General features: G+C 44.8%; 1 protein-coding gene and 1 long non-coding RNA gene across 12 annotated transcripts in view; one reads left to right on the forward strand and one right to left on the reverse strand.

The window, feature by feature from the left end:
* Positions 1–12,648, reverse strand: part of LOC148005939 (uncharacterized) — a 51,597-nt gene extending 38,949 nt beyond the window's left edge. The window contains exons 1-2 of the long non-coding RNA XR_015620996.1: positions 12,611–12,648; positions 9,381–9,515 (exon numbers count right to left, since the gene is read on the reverse strand). This is a non-coding gene — a long non-coding RNA (uncharacterized LOC148005939). The remainder of the gene's footprint in view (positions 1–9,380; positions 9,516–12,610) is intronic.
* The window catches only part of Alg6 (ALG6, alpha-1,3-glucosyltransferase), a 48,462-nt gene continuing 44,640 nt past the window's right edge, over positions 12,275–16,096 (forward strand). For 10 of the 11 annotated variants that reach the window (XR_015619834.1, XR_015619835.1, XR_015619836.1 and 7 more), the window contains exons 1-2: positions 12,275–12,308; positions 15,222–15,475. Coding sequence is in view for 2 of the 11 variants with exons in the window: in XM_087549788.1 (XP_087405914.1) it covers positions 15,394–15,475 (82 nt within the window). In the remaining 9 variants the exon portion in view is untranslated. 11 annotated transcript variants of the gene reach the window in all.

A 16,096-nucleotide genomic window follows, 5' to 3' on the forward strand; every position in this document is an offset into this window, starting at 1 on the left:
TGTATGCCTGCAGGCCAGAAGAGGGCACCAGATCTCATTATAGATGATTATGAGCCACCATGTAGTTGCTGGGAATTGAACTCAGGACCCCTGAAAGAGCAATCAGTGTTCTTAACATCTGAGCCATCTCTCCAGCCCCCTTTCTTTTTTATTTTATGGCAGCTCACAGTTAATAAATTATGTTGAGTTTTAGAAAAGATTGAATTATGGGCTTTTGAGCAGCACTAGAAGTGTTAAAACTTTGGGAGTTTTTAGAAATGGTCTAAATGGAATTTTACATTATGAGATGAACACTATACTTTAAATAAGAGGAAGGAAAGTTTTGTTTTAAGATTATTTGATTGGGTGCCAGTTGACAGGTGGTGACAGTTAATTTTCATTGCCAACTTTACTGGATGCGGCAGGACCTCAGAGATGTACTGGCAGCATGTCTGTGAGGGTGGAGAAGAAAAGTCTAATGTAGTGTGGTCTTTTCCGTACTAGCCCTAACATATTTTTCTCATTACTATATTGCCCTGCCTACTGGCCTTTTATGGGACATGGACAGGAACTGAGTAGAGATTGAGGCACCAATCTCAATTTATTGAAATTGGTCATTTTTTAGTGTGTCGAAACTAGTTCCAAAGGATCTAATGCCGCCTTGCACCTCTTTGGGCGCCTGCACTTAAATGGTGCACACACAGACGCACAAGCACATACACACAGGTAAAAATAAAATATTGATAAGATTTCAAAAACACGAATGCCCAGAAGTTGAGGGTGTGAGTCACTGGCAGAGCACTTTCTAGCATGCTCGATATAGGTTCGAGTCCCAGCCTGGGTTGAGGAGCAGTAAAAAACAGGGATATACCAGGGATGTTAGCATATTTGCATATATCTGTAATCATAGCTACTTGGATCTCTAAGAGGATCATGAGTTCAAAACCACCTACCTCAGTTACATAAGGAGACTATCGGAACTACATAATAAGATTCTATCTCATAGGAAGAAAGAAAAAGAGAAAGAAAAGAAAAGAAAAAAGAAAAACAGGAAAGCTAGGCAGAGTGGTACATCCCAGCACTCAGGAAGCAGAGGCAGTGGATTTCTGTGAGTTCAAGGTCATCCTGGTCTACGTAGTAAGTTCCAGGTCATCCACAGGCAGTGAGACAATGTCTCAAAATTAGTCAATTAAAAGGGAGAAAGTGAGGATGAGTTAGGAATATAGCAATTATAAAAACAGGTTCCTAGCATATGGGAGGCCCTTAACTCAGTCTCCTGAAGAACGACACTGATAACAATAACAATAACAACAACAACAACAACAATGACAATGGCAACTACCACCACCCCAGAGATGTCAATTAGTTTTATTAACTTCCACAAAGGTGTTACAGATATGAAATTTGCCAACTTATTTATAAAAAAAAAAGAGAGAAAAAAAAAAAGAAAAACAAGCAAACACTAAATGTAAAAGACTCAAGTACAAAAACCAACATAAGAATAAAGAACATCATTCTGGTGGGCTGGAATATAGCTCAATGGTAGAGCGCTTCTCTAGAATGCAGATCTTAGGTTCAGCCCTCAGTACTGAAAACGAGGAAGATTTATGTGTTTCCAATAGACTCAGCTACACAAAGTCAGAGTTCTGTGGCCCGCACTTCGGTAAAAATTGAAGTTTTCTCATTTTTTAAAAAAAATCCAAGTTTTCTCATTTGTAGGAAGGGGTTAATAATGTCTGTCTACCGTTTTCGCAAAGCCACTTTGAAGGTCAAGTGAACTGTGTACAAAAGACTTTTGTCGATGCTTGAGCGGCACTCAAGGACGTAGTTAATTCTAACTCTGTGCTATTTGGGTGACTTATGCCCTGGAGGGGGCAAGGGTGTGATGAGACTTGGTAGTTTCAGAAGGATGGCAAGCTGAGGTCAACTGAGGAAGCTCTACCAACAGGAAAAGAGGATCTATTTCAAGGAAGGATTGGGAACAGATGAACAGGTTTCACTAGAAATCAGGATGTTGGGGATCTGTGTAGAAAGGGCTTGTTTTCTTGGTGAATGGAGGAGAGGCTAAAAGCTACTCTTAAAGTGTGATTTGTATATAGACTTTGTGGTACATTCATAGTCCCAGGACTTTGGAGATGGAAGCTGGAGAAGGGCCTGAAGTTCAAGGTTATACCAAGACTGAGACCAGTCTGTGAGGAAGTTTGAATTAATTACTGACAGAGTGGGGAAGAAAAGGCTCGGCAGTTAAGAGCATTGGCTGCTCTTCCAGAGGACCCAGGTTCAATTCTCAGCACCCACGTGACCACAACTGTCTGTAACTCCAGGTCTAGGGGATCTAACACCCTCACCCAGACAAATATGCAGGCAAGACACCAATGCATATAAAATACAAATATAAATAATTGAAAAATAGTTCCGATAAGATATATTAACTATAGTTTTAGACAACAAAGTATCATAGGCCAAGGCGTGTAAATAACAGAGATGTATTTCCTCAAGATTCTAGAAAATGGTGCTAGGCTTCTGAGATACCACGGAAACCCAGAAGTCTGACTCAAAAACTAGAAGAGTTATGGAATCTTGAGATTCCAAATCAAAACATCCTTAGGGTTTATCTATCATTTATTCACTCATTCATTCCCACTCTTTTCTTTCAGCTCTCAGACTTGGTATTATGTAGCCCAACCTAACCTCAAATTTGAGTAGCTGGGTTGACCTTGAACTCTTGATCCTCTCTTCCTGCCTCTACCTACAGAGTGCTAGAATGATATGTATGGCTACCAGTCCCAGTTTATTCAGTACTTGGAATAGAGCCTAAGGTTTTATGAATGGTGAAGTAACTGCTCTACTCACTAGGCTGCACCACTCTCCCTGAGGGTTAATTTCCTACAAGCCCTTCTCCTGAGCTCATAAGTGACTCTCCTGTCATTTTGAATTCTTTATTGTGTGCCTATATACAGTGCTCCTCTTCTATTTAAACGTTATTTTATTATTGTCGGTGTGCGTGCTGGTTTGAATGATAACTGTCCCCTGGGTTTATGTGTTTGAGCATTTAGTTTTCAGTTGGTGGTACTGTTTGGAGAGATTGTGGGGAGGGACAGTCTTGCTAGAGGAAGTCCGTCACTGGGTCCAGGGCAGGTTTTAAGAGTTTAACACCTTGTGACATTTCCAGTTTAGTTTCTCTGTTTATGGGTGTGGTATAGGCGTCTTACTCTCATCAGCATGCCTAGAACTGTAATTAAATTCTCATAAGTTTCTTTTGGTCATGGTGTTTTTATCATAGCAACTAGCCAATACGTGTGTGTGTGTGTGTGTGTGTGTGTGTGTGTGTGTGTGTGTGTGTGTGTGTGTGCGCGCGCGCGCGCGCGCGCGTGCACATGGACATGCATACTATGACATATTTGTGGAGGTCAGCATACAACATTGTGAAGTCAGTTTTCTCTAAGTTTCCCACACACTAAGCAGATCTGTGGGAAAGTGGGATTACTGGTAGTGCCTCCTTGCCAGCCTCTAACTTTCCTATCCTTGTAATTACAGAGATGCTCTAAATTGAATTTGAGATGTCCCTTCTACTTAGAGGTGGTGAAACATTTAGGAGATGGGGCCTCGTGGAGAAAGTTAGATTAAAGGATGCATGCTTTAGAAGGAGGTACAGAGACCTGGGCTTCTTTCCCTCTCTTATTTCACATTTGCCACAAGCCCAATAGTCTTTTCTCACTAGACATATGAGCCTGTTTGGAGGGCACCTGCTGGGGTTTTCCAGAGTCTCATGTCACAGGGCCAAGAACTGGATGAGGGACACATGATTCTAAATAGAAAGTTGCTTTTTAAACTATTTACTATTTATTTATCCAGTGTGTGTGTGTCCACTTGTGTTTGTGTGTGCGTGTGAGTGTGCATGTGTGTGCGCGTGTGTGTGCATGTGTGTGCGTGTGTGTGTGCATGTGTGTGCGTGTGTGTGTGTGTTCTCACACACATGAAGAAGGAGGTCAGAGTACATCTTGCAGGAGTCAGTCCTCTCCCATCATGGGCATCCTGGGGATGAAACTCAGGTCCTTAGGCTTGGTGACCAGTGCCTTCACTTGCTGAGCCATCGCTGGCCCTAAGAGACAGTGAGTTAAGAGAGGGAAAGCAGCTCTTTTCTTCCGCTGCTGCGTCCGCAGCCATGAGTATGCTCAGGCTACAGAAGAGGCTTGCCTCTAGTGTCCTCCGCTGTGGTAAAAAGAAGGTCTGGTTGGACACCAAGGAAACCATTGGTTGGAGAAAAAGCTTTGGATTTTCTATAGTAAGTACTGGCTGAAAGAATACCTGTATTGCATAAAATTTACTTTGAAATTGTCATGTAGCACCAAAAACAAATATAAAACTTTAAGGAGTTCTTTGACAGTTTTATACATGTATATAGAAGATATTAGTCATCTGTAGTCCCCATCACTCTCCCTCATCCCTCTTACTCTCTTGCTTAAGTTCTTCTAAACAAGCCTCCTCCTACTTCCGTGCCTCTTGGGTGAGTGGCCCACTGACTTTCATTAGGGTCGCTCACATGAGTCTAGGTGGGAGGTTCAAGGCAACAAAAGCAGTAGATACATCACTGAGGGAAGCGGTGCATCTCCCCTAGCAATCGTTATCTGGCAATAGTCTCTTAGGGAGGGGTGAAGCCTCATGAACCATTCCCTCTTTTTATAACGAGATGTCTGCCATGCTGTCCTGTTCAGGTGACCACAGCAGTAGTAATTCCATAGTACAACAGCTGTGTCATGTCCAAACACATGTTTGTGTAGCACACTTCCCCATCTCCCAGCTCTTACACCCCTCCCCTTCTCTTTCATAATGTTCCCTGAGCCTCTGAGGGACTGATACGAATGCCCCATTTAGGTCAAGCATTCCACCATCATTTGATGTTGGCGTGCGGACCAGTTATAGGTCTCTCTGTGTATTAACCACCAGCAGCTGCAACGGTGTCTCTGACAAAGACAGAGAGCAGCATTAATCTATGGATTTAATCTGTGGATGTAAATGTGAGTTTTAGAAGGCAGCTTGTGACTGACAAGGTTGCTCAGTGGGTAAAGGTATTTACTTACATTACCAAGGCTGACGACTTGAGTCCAGGTCCCGGGATTCTCATGGTGGAAGGAGAGAACCGTCTCCCACCAGTTGTACACACACGCACACACACACACACACACACACACACACACACACACACACAGACACGGTGTAATAAAATATTATAGAGGATGGTAGAACTATAGGGGCAAAACAGTTGCGGGCGTTGAGAATTTTGGCTGACGGTGACTGGGAAGAGACAAGTAAGGGTTTCAGATAACTGAGATAGCCCTTCTCTCTGAAGACTGAGCTACAGGGCTCTGCAAACCAGGCCACCGCATGATTTTAGAATGAGGAATAAGGAGGGAATAAGGAGAGAGGGAAAATGGAAAAAAAGTTCTAGTTAGATTTCTGTGTGAAGAAACACTGACTGAACACAATTGGAGGAGTAAAATCTGACCTGATACAATGATAATCAATTATCTTTTCAATATTACTTCTATGTTTATGTGCAGGAGGGTGTGTGCATGTGGGTACAGGTGCTCTCTCGGTGGACAGAGGCATCAGATCCCCTGAAGCTGGAGTTACAGGTGGTCATGAGCTGCCCAGTGTTGGGGCTGGGACCCAAACTCCAGTTCTCTGCAAGCGTGTGTGCTCTTACCGGCTGAGCTATCTTTCCGGCCCAAATAATACCTTGGCTAAGATTGCTTAACTGGACACCTTATTTTGAAATTTTGTAAAGTACAAACTCAAAAGCATTTGGGGTAACATGACAGTTTTAATTTATGTGACCATTTACTTATAAGGCAGATTGGTACCAAGGCAGACATTATCAAACCACAAGCACACATGGATGGCATACATCCACAAAATCACATATGAAAATAGATTATTTTGTCTTTAAGAAATCACTCTTTGGTAATCTCATACACTACTACAATGAACTTAGACCACATCCATCCTCGTGCTCTGTACCATAAGTTCTCTTAGACATCTCGTCTACCTTTCTCTTTCAACTTCCCTTCTCCTCCTCCTCTCCTCAGTCTTCTGTAGCCCACTGAGTCCAATTAGAACTGTCCTTTATTCATGGGCCTTGGACCATGGCCACACCCCTGAAGAAAGTGGACTCAATCCCCCAAGCAGCACCCACTGGCAATAGCTCTGTGGTAGGGTGGGACCTCAGGAGCCTCTCCTTCTTCACACTGGACCACTGACTGGTTGATCTTGTTTAGTTAGGTCTGTGCCAACCACCATACACGCTGAGTCCAGGAGCGCCATACCTCCGTTAAGGCTAAAAGACTTATAAATAGAATTTAAAAATATACCAAGAATCTCATAACATTTACTAACGTTTTTCAGTTTTAAAGATAGACTGCTTATCTGTTGTTTTATAGCATTGAGAAATTCTTAATCTAAAAACTATACTTCTAAAGATACGGCTTGATTTTTATTTATTTATTTATTTATTTATTTATTTATTTATTTATTTATTTTGTATATGAGTACACTGTAGCTGTCTTCAGACACACCAGAAGGGGACATCAGATCCCATTACGGATGGTTGTGAGCCACCATGTGGTTTCTGGGATTTGAACTCAGGACCTCTGGAAGAGCAGTCGGTGCTCTTAACCACTGAGCCATCTCTCCAGCCCACGGCTTGATTTTTAAGGCACAGAGCTGAACCTGACTATTGACTAAGCGGACTGAGCAGGCAGCAGCAGCTTGGCTTTATTTAAATCGGGTTTTAAGGATTTATTTTTGTTTTAATTGTGTGTGTGCGTGTGCGTGCGCATGCACGTGTGCAGGTGTCTGCAGATATCAGAGGTATCAGATCCTCCGGAAGTAGAGTTACAGGTGGTTGTGAGCCACCCAACATGGGTGCCAGGAACTCATCCTGAGTCCTCGGAATGTGCACTATGTGCTCTTAGAATGACTAATTTTTTTTCAAAGTTTAAATTGATAAAAACTTTGAAAAAACACCTTTTGAAACAGGAGAATACATGTGTCCCATGCATGTAAATAAACACATCTGTGTGCAGATACGAGTCTGTGCTTGTGTGGAGGCCAGACAAGTGCCACCCCTGCCATCCCCACGGCTGTATCTGCAGCTACACGGAGGTTCGGTGAGCTGTGCCTACCTGCCAAGCTTCCCTGTGTTGCTTTAGTCACCCCAGGCAGCACGTAGAGCCATAATAGTAAGATGTAATGTGATAAAGTAGGTGTCCTGGGGGCTTAAAACGCATGTAGTGGGGGCCTGAACTGCCTTACAGTCTGCCCAGCCTTCCCCATCTCCTGCAGGGGCGGCAACTTCCTGTCTTTGTGCTCCTTCCATTGGTCAGACAAGGTTGCTCTTGAATCTACTCCTCTACCCTCCATCACACCAAAAGCCCCACGATCTCTAACCCTCAGTCTTCGGCTCTTCCCTCCGGTTCTCTTCCCCTCTATAGGGGCGAGCCTGATGTAGGGGTCCCACCTGATGAGAAGGAAGACCCTACTTACTTGGCCAGACCTGCCACTCCTCCTGCAGGAGGGATCCCCGACACCAGCATGTGTAGACCCTCTCATCGTCTTTCCTTCCCCGTTCTTTCTCTACCACAGTAACCCACACACCCGGGAGCCTGATCTGGCAGCCACCTTTAGCACCTGTGGTGATGACTTAGCCCTGACACACCTTTCCTCAGGCTGCTATGCTGAGATCTCTTCCACGCTGCAGCAGGAGCTCTTTCCCATTCCTCCATGCAGCAAACGTGCACTCTAAAGGTAATACTCCATCAGCCCCCTTACGTTTAGAGTCTCTTGCCTCATTCCAGTTCCAATCTGTTTATCCTTTTGGCTTAGAAACCACTACCAGGCCCATATTTGAGGATCTTTTAAAATCTCATTTATTTTTATCTATCTATCTATCTATCTATCTATCTATCTATCTATCTATTATCAATCATCTGTTGTGTATGTTTGTGTAGAGGATGGTTTCCAGGAGTCAGGTCTTTCCTTCCACCATGTGGTTCTAGGGACTGAACTCAAGCTTCATGGCAATGCCTTTCCTGCTCAACCATCTCTGTGTTCCCATAGTTCATGTTTTTAAATGAAAGTGGAAGAACACCTCTCTCATCTCGGGTCCCTCCTGGACTGCATCCTGTCCTCCCAGCTATGTTAGCAGGCAGCACCTGTGCAGTTAAGTCATCATCTCATCCTGCTGCTGATCTCAAGGATATGGCTACCAGCCATCCTTCCAACAAGGCCGTCATCTTCTACTCTCCTCTTGTTTCAAATGACAACAACATTTTGTTTTATACCATACATCTTGGCTTGGGAAACTACCACCCCATGGTCATATTGCCTCTACCATGTGTAGTAAGTTTTGGGGCCAACTGAAACTTGCAATCACACTTTTCATACTAGATCCATCCTTTAACTACCTCCGGGGTCCTTAATGTTAGCTCTTTGTGAGGGACCCAGCAGCTTCAGCTACAGCCAGAACAGCCAGCCTCCTAGTGGCAGCACCAGGTAATCAGGACATAGAGGCATGACATCACCCTGGTTTGACTTTAGTACACCTGTCACTGCCCAGCCAGCATCTGGGAAGAGCCCAGGTGCTTAGCACACTGTTACAGTCACAGCTTCTCGCTGAGAGAATGTCTGGCTCTGACAAGGGAGTTCATTGTTTTTCCTGTTCCATTCCCCACACACTGGTGTTTATGAGATCCACAGCTTCACTGAACAGAGGGGACTGGGCTTGCCAGACCCACTCAAAGCCTCAGTCTGAGAGCATTCAACTTCATAGATTGACTGAAGGGGACTGGGACAGTGACGTCACTGCTGTTGTCCCTATTCTAAAACGTTGCTGTCTATTTAGACACATCAAGAATGCTAAACAAGGGTGAGGACAGAAGATGACCCGCTCACCTCCTGATTGGCTGCTCACCAGGCTGCCTCGGTCCTGGTCAGTGTTCTCCATCCCTGGGCTGGCTATGCTGCCCCCGATTTATGCAGACACTCTCTCCCCTCACTGTTGCCTCAGTCCTTCCCTCCCAACAGGTATGTGTTAAAAACCTGGTTATTTCTAATCTGTCTCTGTTCCTGCTTCTTCTTCAGTTGTTTGATTCAATTGGGGAAGAAGTAATCTTTCTTAATGGCTATCTGCTGAGCCAGACTTGTCTCTGATTTGGAGAGTATAGCGGATTTTCTAGTGGACAGAATGCTGGTCTACAGTTCTCAGTCTTGGATCTTGGTTCCTTCACCTGAAACTTTTAATGGCTCTATTAAAATATAATTAACATATAATGAACTGCTTAATACTTCGAACACACAATTTGATAAAAATTGCTATAAGCAGATTCTTAAAGCTCTCTTACCTGAAAATGTGCATACAGATCGGTCCCTCATAACTCTTTTCTCATGCTCACTGATGTAGTCTTCTTCTGCCCTTCTCATCCTCTTTCCACAGTCCAGGAGAGCACTGATTTTGCCACTATCCTGTGATATGATTTCTAGAAATGTAAATGAATTAACACAATTTTTACAAGGTCTTTTTTTATGGCTCATTTCATCAGAAATAATCACTGTGACCCTAACCTGGGTTTGTGGGTGTTACTGATTTATTTTGCTAAGTAGTATTCTGAGTACAACATAATTTATTCATTCACATGTTGAAGGAATTCCTTATTATTTTCAGTTATTAAAAGTAAAACTGGTTTCTAAAAGAAATAATAAGAATACAGTGAGGGGAAACATAAATTCAGGAGCAAAAATGACAAAGGAATTCCCACAAACCAAGCAACTAACCAGTAACAATCACTAAGACAATGTATTACATATTACAGCATCTTCTGGACACACACACACACACACACACACACACACACACACTCCTTATTCACTCCCACATATACACATACTTACACACACACTCACAATCACAGCCCATACATACATTCACCACACACACGTACACTCATATGTTCCAACCCCACACATACACACACAACTCACTCCCCATACTCACACACACCCCACACAAACACACACACACATTCACCCCTCCCTCACAGTCATACACCCCCCCACATTCACCCCTCCCTCACAGTCATACATACTACACACACACACACACACACACACTCCCTCACAGTCATATACACTCCACATATACATTCTCACCCCACACACAGACACACACAGCCCACACATACAACCACACACTCACACACACCCCACACATGTGCACACATACACACACTCCATACATGTACTCACACATATATACTCCCCACATGTACACGCATAATCACACATCTCACACATACATATACACACACATTAATACCTTCCTAACTCATACAAACACCACATACACACATATACACACACACTCATTCCACACACGGTAACACACACTCACCTCACACACAGTTTACCAACTCCAAGATAAACACTGGGTCAAAAACTATTTGGCTTGAGAGGCAGGAAGAGGAGATTAATAACTTTATCACTTTTATATATATTTTCATATTCATGCTTCTGAGTTACATGTTTTATAAGCGTTACTAGTTTAAATAGTAGCTGACCTTTTTCTCCTGGTCTCAGTGGGACATAACATAGCAGCGCTCCATCTTTCATTTGGCAGAAGCTAAGAACACTAACACATGGATTTTGGTTTGCCATGCATGGTTCTTGTTCCCAAGGTGTTTCATATATACGATCCTGCAATGTGCTGGGCTTCAGACAGCATGTGTAAGCATGCTAAAGACTTCCTCAGCTCAGCTTCCCATACCCATATGTGTGTATGGGTTACACACATACTCACTGCTTATTTTCCTTCTCCATTAGCTCCTTTATTTCTTCAGCAAATAAAAACCTTCCGTCTATCTTTAGCTCCAGCGTCTTTCCTAGGTTCTGACTCACAAGAGGCACTCAAGTATTTCTATTTTGTTGACATCCCGTCAAATTCACTACAGTGTAGCATCTTCTTCCAAATCAATTCCAAGCTTCCTGCCTCGACACCTTGGGGGCCATCTCATAGTATTTCCCCCCTTCACTTCACTTCCCTGCACACACAGTATGGTACAAAGACCTGTATACATCTTCTGTCCCATTGACCCCTCCTAGTCCTCACCCTTGTCTAACCATAACCGTTCCCTCTGACTCACCCTATATCTCCAGTTTGAGTTTCCTCCAGGCCTGATTTCTTCTTTCAAAGCTAAGGTGACTGAGGAGGAAGCCTTTCCTGACAGTTAATAGCAGCCAAGCCAACTCATGTTGCAAAGACAGGCAGACAGACAGACATACTTGAAGATCACTGGCCAGCCAGTGGAGTCAAACAGGTGAGCTCCAGGATGAGTAAGAAAGAGACTGTCTCAAAAAGTAAGGTGGGGATGGATAGAGGAAAACACCAGATGTCTTTGACCTCAAGTACACACAGTTAACACATACTTCTTCTCTCACTCCCTAAGCAAAGCAGTCCTAGCAATACTCAATTTTTTTTTTTTTACTTGTGTAGGAGTTGGTGTCTACAAAATGTCACAATTCAAACGCAGGGTGTGAGGGAAGGAGGGGGGATATTATTTTTGGCAAATGTGGGAATGGTTGGTTCAAGTTGCCTGATGGGGCATGCAGTGTCTATTCTGGGACGGAGTTGGTTCTTTTTTTTTTTTTTTTTGGCGGGTCGGAGACAGGGTCTTGCTATGTTGCTCAGGCTGACCTCTAACTCCCCATCCTCTTGCCTCAGCCTCCCTAAAGGTGAGATTGTCACCCCATGTGACTAGTGCTGCTCATAGGCTCAACCAGAGGCTCTTGAAACTGTTTCTCAGTAGAAGCAACTTCCCAGTCTTACTAGGCAAGTAGTCTTTGCTTAGCTCTAAGAAGGTAGGTTGGCTTGGTGGCTGCTGGAGGACACTGGCCCAAGAAGAAGACCTGACGCCCGGGATGAGGACTGGCCAAGGGCTCGCCACTGCGGAGAGCGCAGGAGCCGCCCCTCACAGGAATCTGTGGGCTAAGCAGCCGCTCCAGCTTTGGCCGCAGGCCCGGGAAAGAGGAGCAAGGGGCTTTCCACCTGCCCCTGACCTAACCCCGGCCGCCAGGCTTCTCGGATTCCAGGGCTTGCACCCCGCCTCCCGAAACGTGGCAGCCCCGCCCCTCACGATGACTCCGCCCATCACCCTGCCCCCTCGCCTTACGGGCTCGCTCCCGTGAGGGCGCTGAGAACGCGCGTGCTCCTCGGGCTGTGAGTGCGCAGGCGCTTTCTCTGGTTCTCTGTGGGCGCCAATTCTGGAGACCAGAGGCTGGTAAGAGCCTGGGGTTGCCCAGGTCTGGAGGCGGCAGGCGGCGTGGGGAGGTCCCAGTAGCCGGCTCGAGCGGGTGACTCGGGGCTTGCTGGAAGGTCTCGCCCATCCCCGGGACCTCCGGGGTGCGGCCGTCCTGCAGTGGTGACGCGGCCGGGCCGGAGTGGTCCGGGCGACCCTGTCCCTGTGGTCCTGCGGCTCTGTCCCTCCCAAGCCAGGAGGCTGATGTCCCGAGGATACTTTAGCAGGAAAAAGAAGCAGCTGGGACTTGGCGGCCTGGCCCCTTGTTGGGATGTGTCTGCTACCTGTGCGTGGCCTCCTGAGAAAGTTGCTGAGCTGCTTTTGCAGGTGGCACAGCAGTCACAGTTTAAGGGGCCGGGGGTGGGGTGGGGAAATAGCCAATCGTGGAGTCACCGAGCGGCAGAGGCAGGCAGATCTCGGGTTTCCAGGCCAGCCTATTCTGCATTAGAGAGTTCTAGGCTAGCCATAGCAATACGCGAGACCCTGTGTTTCACCGAATAACCACATAGGACTCCCGAAAATGTCGTATCCCTTTCTCCTCTCATCTCCTGCTCCCATTTGTCCACACCCCACACACCCCCGACCTCCTCTATTCAAATGGGTTCCTGCTTTCTGTCAACCGTACTCTAAGGATGGAAGGACATTGAAATGACTAGAGATGATCTTTGCTCCCATAGCAGTTTTGTTCTGAATAACAAGTGAATGGCATTTCCTCCTAAGCTCTTTTGTGGGAATACATGCTTGCGGATCCATACTGTACATAAGTGTACGGGAAATTGTTGCTCATTAATTAATCACCCAGTGAACACATCTTTTCACTGTTTCTCAGTTCAGTATTCATTGCAAGACCTCTCCAGGGAACCGACCTCCTCATTAACCCTTCCCCCACGCCCTTAGGTAATTTTCCTCTTTATTTGTAGCACATATAGATGTGCTGGCAAGTTTACTGAGTCAGAAACTTTAAGTGAGGAGAACTTCAATTTAAAGAATGCCCCCACCAGATTGGCTTGTTGGCAAGTCTGTGGTGCTTTTCTTTTCTTTCTTTTTTTTTAAAAATAGTTTTTCGAGAAGGTTTTTCTGTGTAGCCCTGATTGTCCTGGAACTCGATTTGTAGATCAGGTTGGCCTTGAACTTAGAAATTTGCCTGCCTCTGCCTCGAAAATGCTGGGATCAGAGGCATGCGCCACTATACTGGACTGCATTTTCTTGATTGGTGATTGATGTAAGAGGGCCTAGTTCATCAGAGAGGCTCTGTAAAAGTGGCAACATGACTTAGTGGCAGGGAGACACTGACTAACATTTAAAAATTAGTCATTTATTCTGACTCTTAAAAATATTTCTGGGGGGCTACAGAGATGGCCCAGCAGTTAAGAGTGCTTACTTCTGTTGTACAGGACCTGAGTTTGATTCCTACCACCTGGGTCAGACAGCTCACAACTGCCTGTAACTCTAGGCCATTTGTACTCTTGTGGACATGTGCATACACCACACACACACACACACACACACACACACACACACACATATTAAAAAATAAATCTTAAAGATTCCTATAAGTACATACCTGTAATCCTAGTGCTTAGGAATCTGAAGCAGGAGATTACAGGTTGGTAACCAGTCTAGGCAACATAGTGAGATCCTGTCTCCACGTCTAAAATATTACCATCAAATAGTCAGCCAGTTTCTGTTTGAACTTAGAGAGGAACTTCCTTCATGAGAAGCCCATTTGTGTTTGGACAGCGCTCATTTTCACAGATAGTTCCTCAGTGTTTATCTATGTATTGGTGTTCGGGGTTGAACCCAGGACCTACCACTGGACTGCACTCCTATCACATTTTCTTGCTAACAATCAATGCATCTGTTAAATGGGCCATCATTCGTGGGTCCGTGCAAAACCCACAGTGTTAGTTATCCGTTGCCTTCTTGTCGGTGAGCACACACTTGATCTATGCCCCCATATTTAAGTACAGTGCTTTGAATGTATTGGGATTTATACATTCTTTTTTTTTTTTTTCTTTTTTCTTTTTTCCGGAGCTGGGGACCGAACCCAGGGCCTTGCGCTCGCTAGGCAAGCACTCTTCCGCTGAGCTAAATCCCCAACCCCGGATTTATACATTCTTGTTAGTCCTAGAGTTAGATTTACTCCATGGTCGCTAGAGAAAACGTTTTGGCCCTGAGTGCCTCGTCTCGTGTAGCTGGTCTTCTACCGTTGTGCTTTTGGCAAGCTGGGGCAGCATGGTACCTGTTAAGCATTCTAGCGTTTGTCAGCTCATGATGCCGATAATCCAGCTTGTCAAAAGACTTGTTCTTTTAAATTTTCCTGAAGAAGTTCCTAGGAAATCGGATTATCTGGAATAGAGGACAGTTCATTTAACCCAGCTGTTATTGCTCTCAGAGTTTGCTTTCTGTGGCCATGGTAAACACCATAACCATAGCAACTTTAGGGGAAAACCTTATTTTGTTTTGTAGGTTATAGTCCAAAACCGACGGCCCTCTCTTGTGCCCTTTTCTCTCCTCTCTCCCTCCCCTACCTTCTTCCCCTTTCCCCTCGGCAACTTCCATGACCTTGGTCCTCGGGGCCAGTGGAAGCTCTTCCCACCTCAGAGCAGCTTCCTAATAAACCTGCCTTTAAAACAAAGCAAACAAACAAACAAACAAAAAAAAACCCAAACAAAACAAAACTCAAGTCTTCGACCATCTTATCTTTAGACACATTGCACCTTGTTTTACAGACCTGCCATTTGCAGTATATGTCTCAGTCCTCGGGGTAAGGAGCCCTCTGTAGCTCTCCCAAGCCACCGCACCAAACCTCCCCACATTTCTGAGTGGCTCCGTGTGTTCTTTGTTGGAGTGCTGTGCTGAGTCAAACCTTGGTTCTTTCTGTTTTCTCCCTAGGCTACAAAGACATAGTCAAGTTTTCATTGTTTTGAAGCCAAGTATCAGTAAAATCCTCTCAAGCTCCCAACTGCAGGGATGTGGCATTGCTCTGAAGAAGGAGACAAGTGACTGACTTTGGAGGAAGCACTGTAGCCCTGGCTTTTGTTTTCCTCCCTGAGTTTGAAGAGCTATGGAGAGCTGGACCTGGATGACAGTCGTGGTCTTACTTGGACTCACGGTGCGGTGGACGGTTTCTCTCAATTCTTACTCAGGTAGTGTACTTTTCCTGTCCCAAAGATTGGTAAGATTGGTAAATAGTCTTCCATGTGGCTTTCTTTTGGTTTTGCTATTTGACTGAAATAGAAGGATTTGAGTTTTCATTGCTATGATTGAGAAAATACATGCATCTAATTATAATGAAAAAGTGTAAGTCTACTGCGTGATACTAGAAGACAAAAATGTACTCTGGCTTGGACTATGACAAACTGAGGGGTGATTATGTCTTGAGCTTGTCCTTGAAGATGGACTTGGAGTCAAGGGTTTGTGTTTATGACTGTTTGTGGTGGAGAGGCAGGTTACTAGATTGAGAAAGGAGACAGTGGAGCAGAGTACAATTGAAAGGAGGGCCGGAGAGATGGCTCAGTGGTTAAGAGCACTGATTGTTCTTTCAGAGGTTCTGAGTTCAATTCCCAGCAACCACTTGGTGGCTCACAAACATCAGTAATGGGATCCGATGCCCTCTTCTGGTGTGTCTGAAGACAGCTACAGTGTACTCATATACAAAATAAATAAATAAATCTTAAAAAAAAAAAAGAGCAGAGGGATGGAGCTTGATGCTGCACACTGGGTTTGGCATCAGATTCAGTTCTGCAGGTGTGTTTAATGCTTTGTGG

Source organism: Rattus norvegicus, chromosome 5 (genome assembly GCF_021556685.1).
Source record: "Rattus norvegicus strain SHRSP/BbbUtx chromosome 5, alternate assembly SHRSP_T2T, whole genome shotgun sequence".
NCBI classification, from domain to species: domain Eukaryota; kingdom Metazoa; phylum Chordata; class Mammalia; order Rodentia; family Muridae; genus Rattus; species Rattus norvegicus.